This window comes from Meriones unguiculatus, chromosome 5 (genome assembly GCF_030254825.1).
Source record: "Meriones unguiculatus strain TT.TT164.6M chromosome 5, Bangor_MerUng_6.1, whole genome shotgun sequence".
NCBI lineage: Eukaryota > Metazoa > Chordata > Mammalia > Rodentia > Muridae > Meriones > Meriones unguiculatus.
Window position 1 is genome coordinate 89,791,227 of NC_083353.1, and position 21,368 is coordinate 89,812,594.

Sequence of the window (21,368 nt, forward strand, 5' to 3'; positions counted from 1 at the left end):
TTGGTCTCTGAAGGCGCCCCTGGGTCCTGGTATTTTGGCTCTGTTGTTCTCCTTGTGGAGTTCCTGTCCCCTCCAGTTCTTTTTATCTCCCTCTTCTAACATAAGGATTCCAGCACTCTAAGCTGGAGAGATGGCTCTATGGTTTAGAACACTTGCTGGTCTTGCAGAGGACCATGGTTCAATACCTAGCACCTATATGGTGGCTCACAGCCATCTATAACTCTGGTTCCAGGGCGCCCAATGCCTTCTTCTGGTGTATTTGTGCACATACACACATACAATGAAAACAAGTAAGCTAGTCTTCGCTTTCAACCAACTCACATTCTCCCTGTCACTCATTAGTGGTGTTCTGTTGTAATCTCGGCATGTGACCATCACCTACAACATGTTACCTAGAACTGGTTTCTTTAAAGGATCACCTGCGCTTTCTTTCACCCAACCTTTCCCATGGATGCCCATGCACGTGTGTGTGTGTGTGTGTGTGTGTGTGTGTGTGTGTGCGCGTGTGTGCGCGCGCGTGTGCAGTCGCATTAGCATGTGTGTGCACAAGCCTGTGGAGGTCAGAGGCCAAACTCAGCTGTCTTTCCTTGCCTGGAGCTCTCCAATTCATCTAGGTAGCCAGACCACTGAGCCCCAGGGATCCGCCTTCCTGTGCCTTCCCAGCTCTGAGGTTTAAGAGCTTTCTACCATGGCCGCTTTGTTTTGTTTTGTGTGCAACTTAGGAATTGAACTGAAGTTCTCCAAGCAACAGGTCGTTGCTTTAAATTTATTGTTTAAGTGAAGGTTATTGAAGAAACGAGTTAAATAATAGCTCTTTAGGGTTGCGGATCTGTTGAAGGCTTTCTGGAACATTAGAACCCCATATCCACTTCCTGATCCAGAGGTCAGTTCCACAAACTCACATTATGTGTGTTCCTGTCATGCCCACATGGGCAAACATGGGACCATAACAAAACCAGAGTTGGGTAACCCGGATTTCTTGCTTTTCTCCCCAATGCAGGGACTTAGATTGCAAAGCTATGCAATCATCTGAAACATTAAAGCTTATTTCCAAAGAGCCATAAATGACAAGTAGCGTAGCTACTGAATCGTACTCAATATCTTTATTTTATTATTATTTTTTTAAAAATTTACCGGAACTTGCTATTAAGTGAGGATCCACTGGCAGAAAGTGCTGAAAGAAGAAACAAAGGGGACTTAGGAAGGGCTGAACTTAATGAAAGCTTTGTATCCACAAAATAAGTTGTGGCTTTGTAAATTCACTTTAAGTACATTTGAGGAACAATGAGGCATAAAAGAGGTTACCATGACATTGGATTCTGCACAGCTCTGGAGATAAAAGGTCCAAGTATCAGAATGCATTTGGTTGACCATAGTGTTGTTGACTGATTAAAATCTATTCATGCTCCTAGAACCCTCCAGTGGAATGCTGATGAGGGCTTGGCCTGGACTCAGTGTGCACAATGGATTCTCTTGAAGCAGAGTTCAAAGTTGCTTTGCTAAAGTGGAACACTAAAAGGTAAGTCTCTATAACCCCAGAGGAATGAGGCAAAGTTATGACATGAGTATTAAATTGGAATACATTGACTTTGCATTTATTACTTATTGGGTACATATTGGAAAAAGCATTTTGAAGATGCTCCAAGCTCTAATCTTTGCATAACATAACAACTTTTAGGGCATTTATTACCAAGGAGTGTTTTTGTCTTTGAATATAGTCATTATAATTATCTGATTGCTTACAAAGCAAAAAACTCTGACTCAGTTTTATCTTCTTTTTTTTTTTAAATCATGTATAACTTCTAAGCTGAGTAATTATAATTATGGGCTTTGCAATGGCTAGATTTGTGCTGAAACTATAACAATTGCTTTTTGCGAGTTGCTGAATTTCTCTTAAGTCTTCCTAAAAACACGAAAGATTTTTATGATTATGTAGTATTTCACAGGGGCTGGTAAAAGAATTTGACAACATTCAGAAAACATTCAAGTATTTTTATACTGTAGCATTTTTATGTAAAATGAATAGTAATAAAAATTACGAAGAAGGGAACAGACAAAAATCCATGGTTTTACAAAAAATTTCTTTATGACATTTGGGTGTCAGTGGTTGGAATTGAACCCATGACCAAGATATGTCTCCACCTCACCTTCACACTCACTCCTGTTGACAGAGATATAAAAAGGAAAGTAGCTAGATAAGGGAGAATACTCTCTTATGGCCATGCAGGCAGCTCTTAAATTCTGGTTCAAGACTGACATGCAAAGCTAGTGTCAGACCTTAAGCATTAAGGGAGAACTCCAGTTTTATATTTGTGAGCTTTGCCTCAACTCCAGTTTTATATTTGTGAGCTTTGCCTCACTACGGTACCTGAAATACTCATGTTGTGAAAAGGGAATGTTTACACTCATTCACTGTCTTGAAGGCCCTGGTCCACGGTTGACTCAGCCTAATTCATTAGAAACTGTGGACAGACACATAGGCCACTCTCAGGTGTAGCATGAGGCACAACAAAGCCTCTAATCTTAGAGAGGGAGACAGGCTGTAGTCCAGCTACTTGTGTGTGTGTGTGTGTGTGTGTGTGTACGTATATGTATTAATGCACACGTGCTTATTCCTTAGGCACAGTCACTTTGTGAGACAAGGTCTCTCCATGACTGAATCTCAACTGAGTAGACGAGGCTCCTGGCCAGGGATCGGCCTCTCTACTTTGGTGGCACTGGGTTAACAAGTATGTGCCCACCACAACCATCTTGCTTAATTTTTTTTTCTTGAGCTCAAACTCAGGTCATGCTTCCATGCAGAAACTATGCTGACTGACCTTTCTCCTGGATACCTTCCCCCACTTCCCCTTTTGATGTGTCCCTAATGACTCAAGACCTCCCATTATGTACCATGCCTTAGACACTCTCACATTCAAGAGTATCAAGCTGAGGACTATGACTCTAACTTATGGTCCTACGGAGGACACATAAAACCCAAACTACACCAGGTTCCTGCCCCTTGAATGAAATCCTCAGGTCGAGGTCCTTCTGTTTTGATCGAGTTGACAAGCAGAGACCACAGCCTTGTGGCCTTCCCCAAGGACTTTGGGGGCAGGAAGTAAAACATAGAATATCTTTAGACCAGGGTCCCCTTAATCACACCAATCATAAAATATAATTCAGTAAATGGCCTGAGAGATGACCAAAGAGATGACAAGTTCCTCTTCTTCTAGGCACTTGGGAAGAGCTGGAATAAGAGTGCTTGCAAATGGCCCTAGGGCGAAGGGCTGTTGAGCCATTTTTCCAGATTTAATGATCGTTCTTGTAGTTTGTATAGGTTACATGCAGTAGTTCGGTCACGCCCATTCTGAAATTCAGAGGTAGCAAGGCATGCCATGTTTTACCTGGTAGCTCTGATTTGAACAATGTTTTAGGTGAATGGTGTGGATGGTTATTAAGTGAAGGGCCAAAAGTTTCCTGAGCAGGTTTTTGGTTGTTTTTTTTTTTGTTTTGTTTTTTGTTTTTTTTGTTTGTTTGTTTGTTTTTTAAACTATGCCACTGGCGTTTGGATATGTCTTTGTCATGAGGAGGCTGTCTTTCTTTTCTTTTCTCGTTGCTATATCAAATATGTACCTCAGCCAAATCAAGGAAGAAGTACTTAGTTTGGCTTGTAGTATTGGAGTCCACCGTGGTGGGGAAAGGTTGGTGCTGGGCTCAGTCCTGTGGAACGGGGGGTATGCTGCAGATCCTTGGCACGTACCAGGAACCAGAGACATAGGCTTAGCCCCAACCCCCAGAAGCCTGCACGCTTATGTCTGCCTTCCTAACGCTTTCACAACCTCCACTACCCCCCACACCCCCCTCCCCCCACATCACTGACTGGGACAAAGTGTTTAAACACCTTAGCCTGCGGGCAGACATTCCACAGAGCAGCATAAGCAGGGGCTATCCTTGGATCTTCACCAGTCTTCCTAGCTTCTTCCCACCCGCTTCTGGTCCCAGAAAGTTCCTCTCTATTGTGTGGTAACTTACACTCCCAGGCATTGCTCAGGTTGGTTCTTCACAAAGTACCCCACAAACCCTTACACCAAGTTTGCACGTTTCTCTGGAGGCCATCAGTTCAGACCTGCTGAGGAAACTTAAACGCTGAACAGTGCCGCTGAGGAGTCTCTTGATTTAAGTTCTGTCTTTGGGATCTTGAGTGCCCCCTAGAGGTCCAGGAATGAAAGTCTCAGTTTCTACTGTGGCTGCCTTTAGGAAGTGGTCATCTAGTGAAATTCCTCCTGGTCATCACAGACTTGGAAAGATGTCGTGGGACCCCTGTCCTTCCCTGGATCCGCTTGCAGGCCACAGTCTGAACAGATTTGTGCCGAACCCCATAGCAACAAAACCACCCACCTCTGGAACAGAACCTGCAAAATCTGTGAGCCATAACACACCTTTCATTTGCTAATAGATCGATTGTCTTATGGATGTGCTATAGCAGAGAAGCTGTCACATGGGGAGGGTACATTAGTCCTCCTCCCCATGCTCAAGAGGGAGGCATTGCCCACGCTGAGTGATGATACCTCTTCTGCAAACATCTTCCACCTGTGTATTTCTCCTTGAAAGCAATTCTAAATGTTCTCCTTTAGGTTTTCTATTGGTAAAGTTTCCCTGCCTGAATATTTTTTTAAATCATCTTGGGGAAAAAAAAAACAACAAAACCTGAAGTGCCTTTCACTCTATTAACTTTGATTGTCCAGCATTGAAAATTAATTCTTGTAGGCCTCTCAGCTCACGTAGTGGGGCAATTTCATTAGCAACTTAAACGTAACTTCTTTTCTTCACTGTGTTCCATAGTTTGGTGGCTTTTAACAGAGAAATGGTTTTATAAAAATCCATGGAGCAAAGCAAAGACAATACGACTATATGGTTATGGAGCTGGGTGGGGTCATCTCTTTTCTCCATTCTTTGAAAAGCTTGCATACTCACTAACCTCTTTGATATGAGTCTGCCTCCTTAAATCAGAACGCTCCATTTCCACAAGAAGGCCTACCTTGAAGTACAGCATTACCTCAGTTTGTAATCACCAGGCCTTCATCATTGCCGTAGAATATCCATGCCTTCTCAGATCTTGATATTTGGGTTTAATCAATAACTACGCTTGGCTTTGAGCTGGCCTACAGCTGCAATTGTGTTTTCCCAGCTGTGCATGTTTTATTGTGTAGGAATTCAATTGAAATCACCATTCATGTTTGCAAAAAGGATGATATTTTATTATTGGCTATAAAGAAAAGAAATTTCACACTTTGTATAACCCACCCCTTCTGCTAGAGCATGATGAATTCTCAGAGTGAGAAACGAATTAACAAACTGTGGAAAGCAAGGCCACGGGGGGATTTTAGAGGGTCCTGACAATGCCGTCAAATAAGAACTGCTGATTTTTATGTCTCTAAACAACAAGCATTGAATTCATATTTGAAGTGCACAACCTTTACATAAACTGAGGGTATATAGTTGAGAAATAATAAGGGCCTGATCATAAAACATTAAAAATGAATACAATGGACTGAACAATGAGATCAGCACTGTGTCAGGATGGGATCCCAGAGACCCCTGTGGGTCTGGTTCAAGGTCACTACTATCTGTCATCAGGGTGGTAGTGTTTTAGGGTTTGTGATGTTAACAAGCAAAAACTATCAGGTAAGAAAGCAGAGTCAGACCCTGAGCTAGGATCCTGACTGTCACAAACTCAACATGCTATCTTGGATCCACACATTCTTGGGACTTCCTTTGTAAGTTTTTTGTTTTTGTTTTTGTTTTTATCTTAATGACACATCTAATGTTGTCCAGGTTGGCCTCCAACTTGCTCTGTATCTTGAATGGCTGATAGCACTGATTTGATTTCCTATGTACTGTGACTACGGGTAGGTACCACCATGCCTGCCCCATTATTTTTTAATGATCTGTGAATTGTGTGCATAGAGTCTAGAGTTGTGCCTTTGAGCTTATGAAAGGTGGAGAAAAAGAAATGTTTTGGGCTGAGGATGGCATATACTCTCATACTGTGTGGTCTGTGGATAACATAACAGTCACACAAGAAAAAAGCTGGCATTAACCACGGATATACCCTACTGCCAGGAGAAAGCTAAGAGAGGAAGCGAAATACTATCTCAAGGCAGCTCAGCAGTAGTTTTTAAGATTAATTCTGTCCAATGTTGGAAAATTTATTACACATTAGAAAAAAAATTGCTAGTTTTCTTACTATACAAACAAACGTTACTTTTGTCTGAAATCACCCAAAGCAGGAGAATAAAACAACGCAAACCCCAAACAGTTAATTTCGGACTGCCCCAGTGGCTGTTCTTTTAGTCCACAGGAGTGTCTCTCAGGCCTACTTTCAGCTGTCTGCTCTGTTGGGTTGCTACAACACTGTCCAGTTCCCATGAAACACACTGTGTTCTAGCCATAGGAATATACACATGTGTGTCTATGAAGTATTTCTCTCAGTGTGTCACTCCTACAGAGGGTAGAGTTTCCCAAGTTCAGCCACCCTAGACTTCCTGCTACTTTTGTATTTTGACTCGAAAGTAACATTGTAGCATACATCGTGCCTTTTGCCGCAGTGTTAGGGAACAGAAGTTTTCAATGGAATTGTCAGTTAGTTTATTAGCAGAAGAACAAAATGAAGAATGATGGTTTCCAAAGTGTGCATGCGGAATTGGGAAATGTGAGCTGAGCAAGGCCCTGCATGTGTATTTATTTCAGGTGTCTGTACATGTGCGAGTTTAGTAAAATGAACTGATTTCTTTTTAATATCCTGTTGCTTATCCTACCTAACAAACAGAAGTGAGGAAGGCAAAGATGCAGTTATCATCGATCACATTCCTGAATCATGCAAGTGGCTCTCATTTTTGCTTTATTGGAATAAAGAAGCATCTCTTTGTAAAAATTAAGAATTTGCATGACCTCTTAGGATGCAGCCACAGACATATAATGATATGGTCTAGAATTACAGGGCTCGCCTGAAGTCGACCAGATTCAAGATTCATTGGAGAGGTTTCAAAAAACATCTGCTTTCATTACAAGAACACGGTTTCTGATTCATTTAATTCCCTCTCCTGCCTAAACTGTACATATAAGTGAATTTTAAGAGACTGTATAAATAAATTTTTAATTACAAAATGATGTTACACAATACATTATTAATAATAACCAATAATGCATCATGTTTATGCATGAGTCCATCAGAAAGATAAGTAATGTGTGTTGAGCCTACAGGAAAGCAAAATTTGTCCTGAATTCGTGAATGAAGTCGGAGCCACGATGCAGGCTGCCGAATCAAGAGTGAAGAGTGGTATCGCATGCTGTTTAACAGTCAAGAGACGTCTTCTACCTACGGCATTCAAGAGGTATTTGAGATTTGTTCAGTCATGTGTGTGATCAAGGATTATATTTTGCAGGGAGCCATGCGGTTGTGAAATTTGGAACAAGACCACCGAGTTGACAATAGTAGCTTTCCTAGACAGGTGCAGCATGAAATGGCCAAGAGCATCCAAGAAACATGTATGGTCCCTGCATTTGGACACATGGAGCTCTTATCTCAGGTGCGCTGTAATAGAATTCCCCACCGCGGCCAAAAGGACCACCTGCATGCTCAGCCCTCCTTGTACTAGCGGTAACAGATTTCTGATATCTCCATGGCCAGCTCCAAGCACTCGCTGGTCTCATGGCAGGATTCAAAGAGGCTACAGTCCATGTCACAGGACAAGTTGCAATCATTGCGCGGATGGCTCTCGTCTGAGGCGGAGTAGTACCTGTGAGAGGGGCAGCATAGGTTGATGCAGACGGTTTCACACGTGTCGGGGAGCATGAGGAGGCAGTCCAAGAACTGGCAGAAGAGACAGGCGAGGATCAGGGAGGCACACTCCTCTGTTTGAAGAAAGAGGGAGGCAGTACATGTGAATCACATACACACACAGAAAAGATGTAAATAGCATTTGAGGAGACAGCCTTGCTCACTGCCCTCACGTGACCACTGCAACTGCACGTTACACGTTACATAGACACGTAAGCTGATCAGGTCGCACTCCACACCCATGAGCAATAAAAATGGCAAGATGCACCGTAGACAAGCAGGAGGGACAACTCAGTCAGTAAAGTGGCTACTGGATAAGCATGATGACCTGAGTTTCACCCCAGCACCTACATACATGGATGTGCATGGATTTACACTCCTGCATGCTTGTACACACCACATACTTCCTGTGACCTGGGAACAAAAATATAATAAAGATGGAAGAAAGATAGTATTGACACAGATGGGAGTGTCAGTCAATTGTGGACTGATGTGGAGATGTTCTCACTGTGTTATTTTATCATTGTGTTATTGTGTGTGTGTGTGTGAGAGAGAGAGAGAGAGAGAGAGAGAGAGAGAGATGGAGGGAGAGAGAGAGAGAGAGAGAGGCTCTCTTGGAAGCCAGAGGTTGACACTGGGATGTCTTCCTCAATTGTTTCTCCACCTTAGTTTCTGAGGTTTCTGAACTAAACCTCGAGATTGCTATTTTGGAGGGCTCGTGAGCCTCTGGGACCCCAGTGTTTCCGACCTTTGCTGGGTCTAGGGTTACAGGTGTGATACCATGACACCCTGCCTGACGCTTTGCTTGGGCCCTGGGAATCTGAACTAAGGTCCTCACGTTTGTACGGCAGGTACTTTAACCACCAAGCTGCCTCCCCTGCCACAGGGCATGTTATACATGGCTTGTCTGCCAGCTCCTCCCCCCACGTCCCAGTACTCACTAAGTGATTGTGTTATTAAGTTCCCAAGCAATCCCTATTGATTCTGCCTAATCAAGTTACTTAAAGGGGGCTGTCATTTTGTCCTGAACCTCTTGATTTGGTTTGCCTGTGAGGAGCTAGGAAGGCACTGGATGAGTCTTTGCGACTCTGTGAGTGACAACAGGCCCTTCCCAAATGCATTGGATCAGAAGCCATTAGAGCTGGGGGCAAGGAGAGACCACAGATGTCTGGCTGCTTGTCACCAGGCTTCAAGATACGTTCGACACAGTTTCCCATAAATCTATCACACCCATATTCAAACGTGAGCACAAAGCACAGTTCCAAACTTTATTGAAGCGCTATTTATAATAATCACAGCTTTTGGGGTTGGGTTTTGTTTCTCATTTCTGTCTCCATCTTCCTGTGTGGAGACAGGGAAAGCCTTGATTTTTCTATTCAAGTTACCACGGAGCACCCCGTCATCTCTTGCTTAAGAGGTTGAAATCTTATCGGTTGCCTTTAAAAAAAAAAACTGGGTTAAAAAAATTTACTGTGAGGACTTGTTAAAAAATCTGGAAAGCATCTCTGAGGTACTGAGGGTAATTGGCAATTCTAGCCAAACAGCTGTGATGGGTTATAGATTATTGTATATTTTTGCTCCATAAAGGGAGTTAGTTAGAATGATGTGGCAGTTCTCTTGTTAAAATTATATTTTTTTGCGAGTTTAGAAGTCTCAAAATGTGGGGTTTTTTTTTGTAAAAGAGTGGGTAATAATTCATATAATCCAATTAATAAGTGCTCTGTAGATTGTTGATAGTGAAATGTCACCTTGTAGTGTAAGTTGGGAGAAATTTCTCCTCTGGATGGAGTTGCCACTCTATAAAATTTGGGTTTCATAAGCATACATTGTCTTCAGTAAGCACGTTAATAATTTCGTGGTTTTCTGACTAAGTGTATGACAGCTGCATAGCCATACAGAATAGGCTTCCCTTACTCAAGCTGTGTCTCTAGGAGTTCAAGGCCAGCCTCGACTACAGTCACAGGCTCCCAGGTCTGGCCTCTTCTTTTTATGTGGGCGTTGGTGATCCAAACTCAGGTCCTTTTGCCTTCGTGGCAAGAACTATACAGGTTGATCCATCTCCCATCTCTACTAGTTCATGAACTGGGTATTCTCGCAAGGAAGGGAAAACTTAGAAATAGGCTCTTTTAAAAAAGGAGCAAATATTTTAAAAAATGATGCTTTGCACTGCTCAAAGCTCTAGGGCAAATTCTGAGGGCAGTTTTCTATCCTCTTGCTCTCCCCGCACTTGCTCTTTCGTTCTTCTCAGATAGGTGGTTAGTTAACACACACACACACGTGCACACGCACACACCATGACTTTTATGATGACTTTAACTACCAAGCTTCAGCATTTATAGTGCAGGCGGTCTGCTCCTTAATACCTCTGCAGCATGCATACTCATCACTCTGCCAGGCTGGCTGTATTTTTATTCACTTAACACCAGCTGCTAGCATATGGCTAACTCACTCATCTCTCATAAGTCACCACAAACCACCCACAAAAATTCAGGAGTAAGTTTGTAATAGTTTAGAGACTCTATTCTGCCCAGGCCTTTCTGAAGAGTGTGTGTCAATGGTCAAGGATGGGTAGCACAGAACTTCATCAAATCTCACCCACACCGACTCTAACTTCATCAGCTCTTGGCAGAGGAGTTGTTCTCAGTAGAAAACACTCCGAGCAAATTCTAGACACGACTCCTCAGATTGGGGCCTCAAAAGACTTGCTTAGGGTTAGTTAGGATCTTATATAAATTACCCCATTGAAATTTGTCCTGTATACACAGAGCTGAAAGTTTGGGTTGGATGCGGGTGAAGCCATATAGAAGGTGACTGTAATCATTAAAGCTGGTGATGAAAAGCCTGCTTGTAAAGTGGCTTTGCAATTTCAGGAGGGCACATGACCATTTGGTTTCGTGGCATTGGCTAGTCTCTCCTCCAGCTGGCAAACTCCGAAGGCCTCTGCTCCTGGTGTACACCATAGATTTTATTTACCCAAAGAATTCAGGCCTAATCCTTTGGCTGAATTGGCATTTCTTTCCTTCCATATTGTATTTTACACTGGAGAGTAGACTGGCTCTCTCACTCCCATTTCTAAGTCTGTCCCGTTTATTTGGTTATAAAAGGCAGAGCCTCTTGCCCAAGAAAACCACAGTAACATTAATGAATTGCAAACAGATTTTTCTGAACTTTCAAGTGTGCACTGTGCTTTTCCTAAAAGGCATATTAAAGAATACTACACCAGCAGGCTGAACTCTTTTGCATATGGCCATTTTGTTTGCACAGAAGTAATATAAGCAGTTCAGAAGAAATTTTACAACTGTTTGAAGAGTCTAGGACTTCCCGTTCTCCAGACTGAGTATACTTTTCTTTCCTTGTAGCTTCCTGGGACATAATATTTAATAAACATGATATCTGGAGGCATAGCTCATGATTACTGTCCCTTCTTCTGGCCAGTTGAAAATAGCACATCATGTGTGCAGCTGCCTATGGTCAGCTCTTATGCAGCGTCTTCCAAACATACTGCTTACTAATTCCAGGTCCCATTTTGTACTTTCCTCTTCTCTATTGCCCCTTCCCAGTTTGCTCTAGTGGATGGCAGGACCTTGATGAAGTCACTAGAAACCTAGGATCCTCCTTGGCCATTGTGCTTCTCCTGCACCCCGGTTGTAGTTACCGGTTGGTCTTACTGATTGTACAGTGAGCTTCCTCATGCACCTGCACAGCCCATAGCTGGCTGTACCCTCATCAGCTATCTTCAGGGACACAGCCACCACCTCCATCACAGGAGCCAACTTCAAATCTTTGAGCCCTTCACCACAGTAGTTGAAGTCCAGTATTCGAAATGAGCCTCTGTGTGTGGTGTGCTCTCTTCTTGTGTGTCTCCTCCTCCCCTCCCCACCGGTGGCAGTTTCAACCCAACTCATGTTCAAATCCTTAGATTCTTTGCTTGAAACATCTTCCCTTCAACACACACTGCACCACACTTACTGTTTCTTCATAGTGCTGCCCATGGGGTGGGCATAGCTTGCCCTCTTTCACCTGATCAGCTAGTGAATGGAAACTAAGTTGAAAAGGACCAAAGTTGACAGAGTATCACATGAGTCTCAGGCAGCCAGCCCTCAAGGAGACCCTGGATTGGATACTCCTATTACTCCTGTTTACAGATGTGGTCCCTGGGCTCAGAGAACTTAAAGTACCATGATCCAGGAACCTTAGCAAGTGGGCTAATTGTTATGCGAACTCAGGACTTTCCAGAGCTTTGAACTAGAGCTGGCTGCGCTCTTCCATGTTTCTGCTTGCTTTCTGCCAGGTGTGAGCATTTGGGGAACCCAGTTCTCTCTCTCTTTTTTTTTTTTAACTTCATAAGACCCAGCAATGTAGGTGGCCAGGTTATTTCCATGACTACTGGCTAGCTTCAGCCAAGAAGATGCAGCCACAGGAATGTAGGAGGGTGGGGGAGAAGGAAGGGAAACCAGGTCTTTCCGCTCCATACCCCAGCTCTGCGCATTGTCTTGGGTGTTTGCTGTGTTCTCTCTCTCTCTCTCTCTCTCTCTCTCTCTCTCTCTCTCTGTGTGTGTGTGTGTGTGTGTGTGTGTGTATGTGTCTGTCTCTCCTCTCACTCTCCATCCCTCCTCCCCATGGCTCTGAATAAAATCAGCTACTGTCTAGCCCTGGTTAATTGCTAGGGGGTCTATGAGTGCAGTACAGTGGTGGTCTAGAGAGCATGGCGTAGAGGAGATAGAGCCTTCTCATGATGGAGATGCCTGGGCTACCCCTCCCCCACGTTTGCTATTTTAACGTTATCAATTTTAACAGCTCCTTAAAAGGCACTGGCCTTTTCAACTCTCTTAGCACCTTCGCAACAAGTTCCTTGCTCAGGAAATCCTCTCTGTCGAACCACCTGGCAGCCTGGCATCGCCTCTAATCACTGCTGTTAGAACGTCCGCCCTGTCTCCTAAACCTGGAAGAACAGCAGTAGGAGATGATCCAAAACCTGCAGGCCAAGCTGCCACAGCTGTATCTGGCTGTGAGCAGGAAGCCTTGGCAAATCCTTCTGGGGGTTGTCTCAAGTCCTTCCTATACCCCTAGGGTACTTTTGAGCTGGAATGTGCTAAGTGATGATACTCTAATAACATAGAAGAATTAAGGCAGCTTCGAGGTGCGAAACGTTCCACTGGGGGCTGGCTAATTAAGAGGGAGAATGTGTCTCATTAGAAAGGCTCATGTTTAATTATAGTGGAAATGATAACAAAGCCAAGAATTTCCACGTGTGTACCTGGGGTCAGCCTCATTGCCATTCCTTGATTCTGCCCTCTGAGCTTTCCCTCTTGCTACAAGCTTTCCCCACATGGGAAGAACAGGACCAGGGGCATCCCTTGTTGCCAGTTGTAGCTCGTGGGATGTTTTTAACTCCAGACACACCCATTTTGTTTCTTTGCCAGCCAATAAGCAGAGTGTCACAGGGGTAGTTCTTACAGGGAACAACAGAGAAAGAACAACCTCATCCACGTCTCTCCTCACCCACTTCTTGCTTAGATCACAATAGGATGAGAAAGAGACTGGCTGACTCCGGCCCCAGCCCAGTGCCTCAGTGTGCACAATAGCACCAACGGACCTACTGAAGGTTCTGGGTCCAAAGCCATGCAAACGGTTTTCCCTCCCCCATCACTAAGTTCTTTATAGATACACGCCTGGAATGTAGGATGATAACAAATACAGTGTGACTGAATGCCATTCTCTAGCAGGGCTATCATCCCTAACGTTATCAATTTTAACAGCTCCTTAAATATGTCAAGATCTATTTAAGTTCAGACAGGCACAACTAACGTCCACGTCACTCCTTTAGAAGTAAAATGACTGGATTTGGGTGATACTTGGTAAATTTGTGCTTATGTTTTTTTCTGAGCAAATGAACTGAGATAATTATAAAATTGAAACACTTCGTAAGGTGACACCACTACACTTAATTGTATGAAATTTACAGTGTAGAAAATGTAATCATTTTATTCAGTAGCCCATGGTGTAATTAAGACTATTCTTTGCAGGTATCTCGTATTTATGATTTTCTCCTTCCACCTGGATGAGATGCCTGAAATTCAAAATTACACATCAATTAGGCCTATTTCCAGGATTACTTTCTAAAGAGCCTGTTATCTAAGGTGATGTGTGTCCCTGGCTTCCTTTCCCACAAGATGCTTTTGCAAGTTAAAGACTATAGACAGGGGAGCAGGTGCATGCAGAGTATCCCGGGCACGTTTTCCATCTCCTTGTGGAAAAGGACCACACATGAGGTACTGTAGCTACTGACTAACTGCTGCAGGAGAGGCTGTGAGGTTTAGTGGGGGCCCTTTTGAATCCCCATCAGAGCACACCCTGTGAACTGTGCTAATGGAAGCACCCCATTTTACACGATCGGCCCATGGGAGCCTCTCCCACCCTGTTCGAAGAGGGGGTGATGTAGATAAATCATAGATATTAGTAATTAAGCATCCATCCCTGTGCACTCATTTATAGTTTTGAAAAATAAATTAATCACCAACTGCATGAGAGCAGACACAGTCTTCTCTGTTTCCTTTCTGTTTTCTCCCGGGTTCCTGACAGACATTTCTGTATTTGTTTCAGTGTGAACAGTAACCCCACTCCTCAATTTCTGCACCCTTAAATTAGTTACTATCAAAATTTTCCTAAAATGAGGAAGGGCTGGCTTGACTGTTGATTTCCTCAATGCTTAGGATAATGAGTGGAGTTTTTTGTTTGTTTGTTCATTTTTTTTTTTTTTAAAGTATGATTTGTGAGCCTTAGTACCTCACTGCTTAGGATAATGAGTGGAGTTTTTTTTTTTTTTTTTTTTTTTTTTTTTTTAAGTATGACTTGTGAGCATTAGTATAAGGCTTTTTACTTTTTCTTTTATTCAGCTGCCAAAAGCTCTTACTTCACTAGGGAGATTTTTTTTTTCTTTTTCACAAAGGGAACAAGAAAGGGTAGTGTATGACCTACATCCTCAGCTTGAAATCTGAGTTTTTGGGTCCTACGGGTTTCAGTCACCTCTCGTAATAAACAGCTCCATTCACACATCCTTCTGATTGTCCTTTGCTCCTTTGAACAGGAGAAATCTGATTTTCCTGCCATAAGGCTTTTAAGTATTAGGTGCCATTTAAACAGAGTAGTCATTTTCTTCTTCCCTGAGATCTTATGCTTCTCTCAGGGTTCCCAACTGGACAGAAGGAGGTGCTCTGAGGGGGGGTGTTATGTCTGTGGATGTGTACAATGACAGTTCCTAAATATGGGGTTGTTACCTTGATACATAGAAAGAGCAACATCCCTGCCTCCCTGGTAAAACCCGCTGAAAAACTCTGTCATCAGAATGATGTGCTGAAAATCCCCTGCCTTGCTTGTTTTCATACCTGCCCTTCCTCTTGGCCAAAGCTAAACGTTAACATCATCTTAGATTGAAGCCCTGGCCAACAGGTAAGCATTGGCCCAAAGACACATGAAGATGCCTTGAGTGCCAGAAAGTGAATAGAAGCCATTATCAATATTAAAACATTTAGGAGTTTCATGTGACGTCCTTATTCTCTACATATTTCTTGTTCACTTCAAGAGCCAGCAACTCAGTTAGGCATAGTGGTACACGCCTTTAATCCCAGCACTTGAGAGGCAGAGGCAGGTAGATCTCTGTGAGTTCGAAGCTAGCCTGGTCTACATAGTAGGTGAGTTCCAGGAGAGCCAGAGCTACATAGTATGAGACTATGTAGTCTGTTTCAAAAAAGAGAAAAGAAAAGAAAAGAAGAGAAAAGAGGAGAGGAGAGGAGAGGAGAGGAGAGGAGAGGAGAGGAGAGGAGAGGAGAGGAGAGGAGAGGAGAGAAGAGAAAAAAGAAAAAAGAAAAAAGAAAAGAAAAGAAAAGAAATCCTGCAACTCTGGGAAAGAGAAATGATATTCTCTCTCTCTCTCTCTCTCTCTCTCTCTCTCTCTCTCTCTCTCTCTGCTTCAGAAATAACTTGGTTGTCATCCTCAGAAACATTGTCCACTCCCTTGAATCGGGGTCTCACCTCGACTTAGAACTTACCGAGTAAACTTGACTGGCTGATGGTGATCCCAGGGGTACCCCTAGTTCTGCTTCCTCAGTGCTGGGGTTGCAAACCTACTACCAACTACGAAGTTGGCTTCTTCACATGGGTTCTGCAGCCTTGTGCCTGGGAGACGAGTACCTTCCTGGCCCAGCCATCCTCCCAGAAGTGGTGCTTTAATGACCTTTAGGGGAGGTATTCTTCAGTTTCCCATAGTCCTCTTTATTCCCTCTCATTTACTTCCAGCTTCATTATTTACATTCTTTCCTGGCAAGCCTTAACCAACTGAGTCTGTAGTCTGCTTTAGAGTATCCATATCAACATTTGCATAAGACAGCACATTCACAACACATGGTGGAAGTCTCTCTATTTCCTCTCACAAATTGCAATCATAAGAAAAGCTAAAGCCCAGTTTCTGTGTGGCAGCTTCTGCAGTAGGTGCTTTAAGCACACTATCCCATCCTGGTCCCACACCGGCGGGCCAGGGGGTCGTCGCTAACTCTGGTCTGTAACTAGGAGACAGAGGTTGGGAACTTAAAACAAAAAGGCAAACCCTAAGCTGTCCTGTCCTCTCCAATGAATGAACTTCAGGAGTTAAACTAACGTGATGATGAAGGGGCTTTTATACAAACTTTAACGAGTTTTCTCATGTTCAGTAATGAAATGTGAGGTGCAGATAAGCAACAACACCTCCGAGAAGCCCAGGGTTAACTTCTGTGAGACCATAGGCAGACTTGAAACGCTATGGAACTCTTGAGTGGCTCATGTTCCCTATAGAGGCAATTGCAAAGTGACTCTGAGTTACACTTTATTTATCATGGCGCAAGATCCATGAGCCAGAACTAGACTGGCTTAGCTGATTGTTTAGCACCGAATCAATATGAAATTGGCTTTGTTGTACGTAGTGTTTGAGTTGGTCTACAGCTGGATTTTGAGACAGTGTGTTTCACTGGCCAGGAACTCACCAACTTACCTATGGTGGCTGGTCAAAGGTGCCCAAGGATCTGGTGGTTTCCACCTCCCCAGTGGTGGAATTAAGATGGTACCAGCACATCAAGCTTCCTTCTGTGGGTTTTGGGCATTGAACTCAGATCTCCCTTTGTATATAGCAAACACCTTACCAACTGAGCCATCCCCCAGTCCCACATTTCTGAGTCTCTAGTATTCTATGATCTTTCCACTCTGTTCTCCCGTTGTCCCATACGCTTAAAGCTACAGGCAGAATGGTCTCATTTCTGAGAAAAAGAAATTTTTTATTTGATTTTACTGGTTTTCCAGCCCCATCCGAGAATGCTGTTCTGGTCTAAGCTATTTAAAACACATAGCCTCCGATTCCCAGAGCAAACACTGTGCCAAGCACCTCCTAGCTACAAAGTGACCTTGACACATGTCATTCAGCAGGGTTTTTAAATCAAAATCATCCTGTTTAATATTCATAAAGACTTTTTTTTTCTTTCTAACGGCATATGTAGTGATTTTTACAAGGGCTGGGGTTGGGAGCTTTATTTAGAGATGGGTCGTATTCTGAGAACATACCATCAGCATCTCTCCGATGAGCTGAAGTATTAGTTTGGAGGTAGGGAAATTTCGTTTGGCATTCTTCGAGGGAAGAGAGTGAAGTGCTTGATCCTGACAGGCTTTTCTCATTGGAGGTTTCCTGGGCTGGTCCATCTGTGATATTGAATTCGGATACTGAATTTATAACGATAGCATTAATAGGTTTCTCGTCTGTATGCTTTTCATTTCTGAGTTGCATATCTAGATGAGAAAAAAAAAAAAAAGAAAACACACATACACAAACCCACTGTGATCTAGGAAAGGACTTTGAAGTAAAACTTACATTTTACACCTTGGAAGAGCAAAGTCCTATGAAAGGGAATAAAATATTATTGAACAAGGTGATTTTGAGATTAAAAAGTGCAATTACAAACTTTTATATGCATTGTAAATTTCACATTAATTTAAATATATATTTCCACTATCAGTTTTTAGGATGGTGAATTGGGGAACCAAAGAATTCATTCATGTGGATCGACAGGATGTCACTGTGCTGTATCAGCGTCATAGTGTCACGGTTATGAGAAAGCAGAGTGATTCTGATAACTTCCGATGGTGTCGATAAAGTCACTAGTCATAATTTAGTTTTGGTTTTGCTCCTTCAAATCTCACGTTTCTTCTGCTTGGGAGAAAAACAAGCCACGTGTAGATGAATAGTATACAGGTTCGATCTTCCTCTGCTGTCAGGAAAAGCTCTGAACTGCCCTCCCACCTTTATATATGCGTTGCTATAATCGAGGCATTGGCATTTTGTAGGTACTATTCATGTGATGGCCTCTATGGCCTTGGGGTTGCCTTCTGGGGAGCATGTCTTACTGCATATAATCAATTAGAGTAACCAGAGGTCAGGAAATGCCTGATAACATCCTGGCTAAGACTCTAGTTTCAGAAAGCAAAGGGAAAGCTGAGAAGGCCCATGAACTCATTCAATGTAATTAAAAAGGTGTTTTTGTTTGTTTGTTTGTTTGTTTGTTTGTTTGTTTTGTTTTTTAATGGAGCCAGCACTGGAGGGAACTCTGGGACTCAGTGTGCCCATCACAAGCAGCCCACATGTTACCAAACGGGAGTGTGTAGAGCGATAGCATCCTATCTGGCTGTTTCAGAGAGAGAGGATGAAGCAGGATGGCAGCTTGATATATAATGTGAATATATCTGTAAGCAAAGCGCTGAGATGGCCAAAGATGAAACACACCCTAGGCTGGTCTCAGGGACATCTTCAGGAGGCTGTGTTCTAGGAATCCCATTCCTATCAGGAGCCCAGGGCTGGCCTGACTCAGCAGTGCTCACTGGGTAACTAGAGTGAGGCTCACTTGATTGGATATGCACACCCAGCTCAGCGCTCCATATTTATGGGCTCGTTTCAATATTACCTTTTCTTTTATGGCAGTGCAATGTCTGCTTGGTTCTACCTCTCAAGATGTGTGATTCCCTGAAGCTTTGACAGAACACAGTCAGCTGAGAAATCTAACGTTGCTGAACCGCTGAAATGTTCAGATACTGCTCTCCCCACCAGACTAATCGAACCATCACCCCTTGGGAACTTTCCTGAAACTTCTTGGGTGAACCCAACAGGCAGACGAATCTGGGTGTTCTAAGGAGGTCTGCCTTTGGGAGAGGAGGAAAAAGAAAACACAGCCCACAGCCCTGTCAATCAGGGGTTCTTAAAACCCATCATGAGATGGTCTCTCTCTCTCTGAAGGCTTGAACTGGAAGCAGACCAAACAGTCTGCCACGCACAGTCATCTTGGGCCATTTTTGTTTCTTTCCGATTTTCCAAACAGCCTTGGTTTTTGACAATGTTTAATTTTTATTCCCTTTCCCATATGCTGCTGGCTTTAAGTCTCTTGGTGGTGGTTTAAACCACCCTAAAAAAGATTGGCAGGAGTAGGTGTTCGGGAAAAACATCTATTGTTGATAGCAATTAATGTAGTATTGAATACCGAACGTGAAAATAGAATTGGCGCCACACATTGGCAGACTCTAGGCTCCCTCTAGCTCAAGAAATACTTGCCGTGTTAATAGCATGAAGATGGTGATGGTCATGGTGAAAGGGGGGTTTATTTTCCTTACTTGAGTATGAAGACATTCAGTAATCATCCAGGTTTCCACTGACATGGATATTTAAATACTGTCTTCCATTGCTTAGCAGTATCAGTGTTTTGAGCCAGACCAATGAATATACATTCTCATCTACCGGTCGTGGGTTTGTATCCCTAGGCTATAATAATAATAATAATTACTGTTTGCATTGTCAAATTTCTCTACTGGGACAAAATTGCCCAGGTTGAAGACAACTGCTTTGTCTTCAGCATACAATATACAAACACATGTATATCAGTGTTTTATATCAAGCTTTACGTTGTTATTAATTTAATTAACTTTACATTTAGATCACAGCTTTCCCACCCTCCTCTCCTACCTTCCCCTCCTCCATTCTCCCCTCCCTTTCTCCTCAGAGAAGGAGCGACCTTGGATATATATATCAACCTGCCTTGACATATCAAGATGCAGTAGGACTAGGCGCATCTTCTCCTATTGAGACTAAACACAGCAGCCCAGTTAGGAGAAAGGGATCCAAGACCAGGCAACAGAGTGAGTGTCAGCCCCTGCTCTAGTTGTTAGGGGATCTACATGGAGAACAAACTACACATCTGTTACATATGTGTAGGGGGCCTAGGTCCATCCTATGCATGCTCTTTGGTTGGTGGTTCAGGCTTTGTGAGCCCCCATGGGCTCAGTTTAGTTGATTCTGTCGGTTTTCATGTGTTGCCCTTGACCTTTCTGGCTCCTTTAATCCTCTGTGGCCCTCTTCTATAAGATTTTCTGAGCTCAGCCTATTGTTTAGCTGTGGGCCTCTGCATCTGTTTCCATCATTTGCTGAGTGAAGCTTCTCAGAGGACACTTGTGCTAGGCTCATATCTGTAAGTATAGTAGAATGTACCTTATCATGCTAAAACACCTGTCTGAAAGAGTGTAAGAGGTAGATTCTGCTGCTGGCTTCTTCTATGACATGGGAAAAGTAGAAGTTAGTAGTCCGACTAGGTGAATTACTAGAATTAGAATTGAAATTAGTAGAGGAATGAGAAGACTCAAGGTTTATAGAACCTTTGCTTTATTAAGCTGTCCAACGATTCCTTTGTAGTTAACTGAAGTCTGGATCTAGGAACTGCAAAAGCTTTGTTCTCATCTTTTGTCTTTTATAAATATTATATATGTCCCTAATGTATTCTCTGCCTCTATCTAAAGTAACTGTCTTTTAGCGGCTGAGATATATCAGCGGTGCCCTTCTATCCTAAGACTTGAGATGCATTAACACCTAAGGCCAGTCTTGCAAATAACTCAGCCTGACAGAGCTTCTTTTTCCTGCGTGGTAAAGAAGGACTGATCTCTTGAACACTTGGGGAAGGGCTTGTTCAGCTACAGCTAGTGTGTGTTGTCCATTCAAAGGCAGCTCAGAAAAGAACTGATAGCGAACCATGATGACTATAAGAGATTACAGCAGTGCTTTGCTTAAAAGAATTCATTAGCAATCAGTTCAAATTATCACGCACAGTCAGACTGCATGTAATTTAAATTGCTTTTGCACAAAGTAATTCGGTAACAAAAAAAAGTTGGATAGAGGTTACGGGAATGTAAAAACATGCAGAGAGTACAGTTTACAGCCAAGTGGTATATGATTCTCTTTTTAATTTTGCGACAACTTTTTTAAGTACAGCATTTTTTAAGTATAGCATTTTGAATGTAAGTGGTTTGCTACATTAAGCAACCATTTGGAGCATACCAGGTTTGCACAGAGAGGATTTTATGGAGAATTTAAACTGCCATTCATAAAGTTATTTTAACGCTATATCTCTGTTTATATTTTTATTTTTTTAATCCCCCAGTGGGAGCTATCTGATGCTCATTAAAAAATCATCTGACACGCGTACAATTCAGAACC

The 21,368-nt window shown here is 42.9% G+C and overlaps 1 protein-coding gene across 2 annotated transcripts in view; it reads right to left on the bottom strand.

Moving 5' to 3' along the window:
• Nucleotides 1-5,249: 5,249 nt before the first annotated feature.
• The window catches only part of Mdfic2 (MyoD family inhibitor domain containing 2), a 110,944-nt gene continuing 94,825 nt past the window's right edge, over nt 5,250-21,368 (bottom strand). Inside the window, exons 3-4 of one of the 2 annotated variants that reach the window (XM_060383845.1) lie at nt 17,408-17,629; nt 5,250-7,896 (exon numbers count right to left, since the gene is read on the bottom strand). In XM_060383845.1, coding sequence (XP_060239828.1) covers nt 7,637-7,896; nt 17,408-17,629 — 482 coding nt within the window. In that variant the 3' untranslated portion in view covers nt 5,250-7,636. The remainder of the gene's footprint in view (nt 7,897-17,407; nt 17,630-21,368) is intronic. The other variant, XM_060383846.1, reaches the window with a different exon arrangement.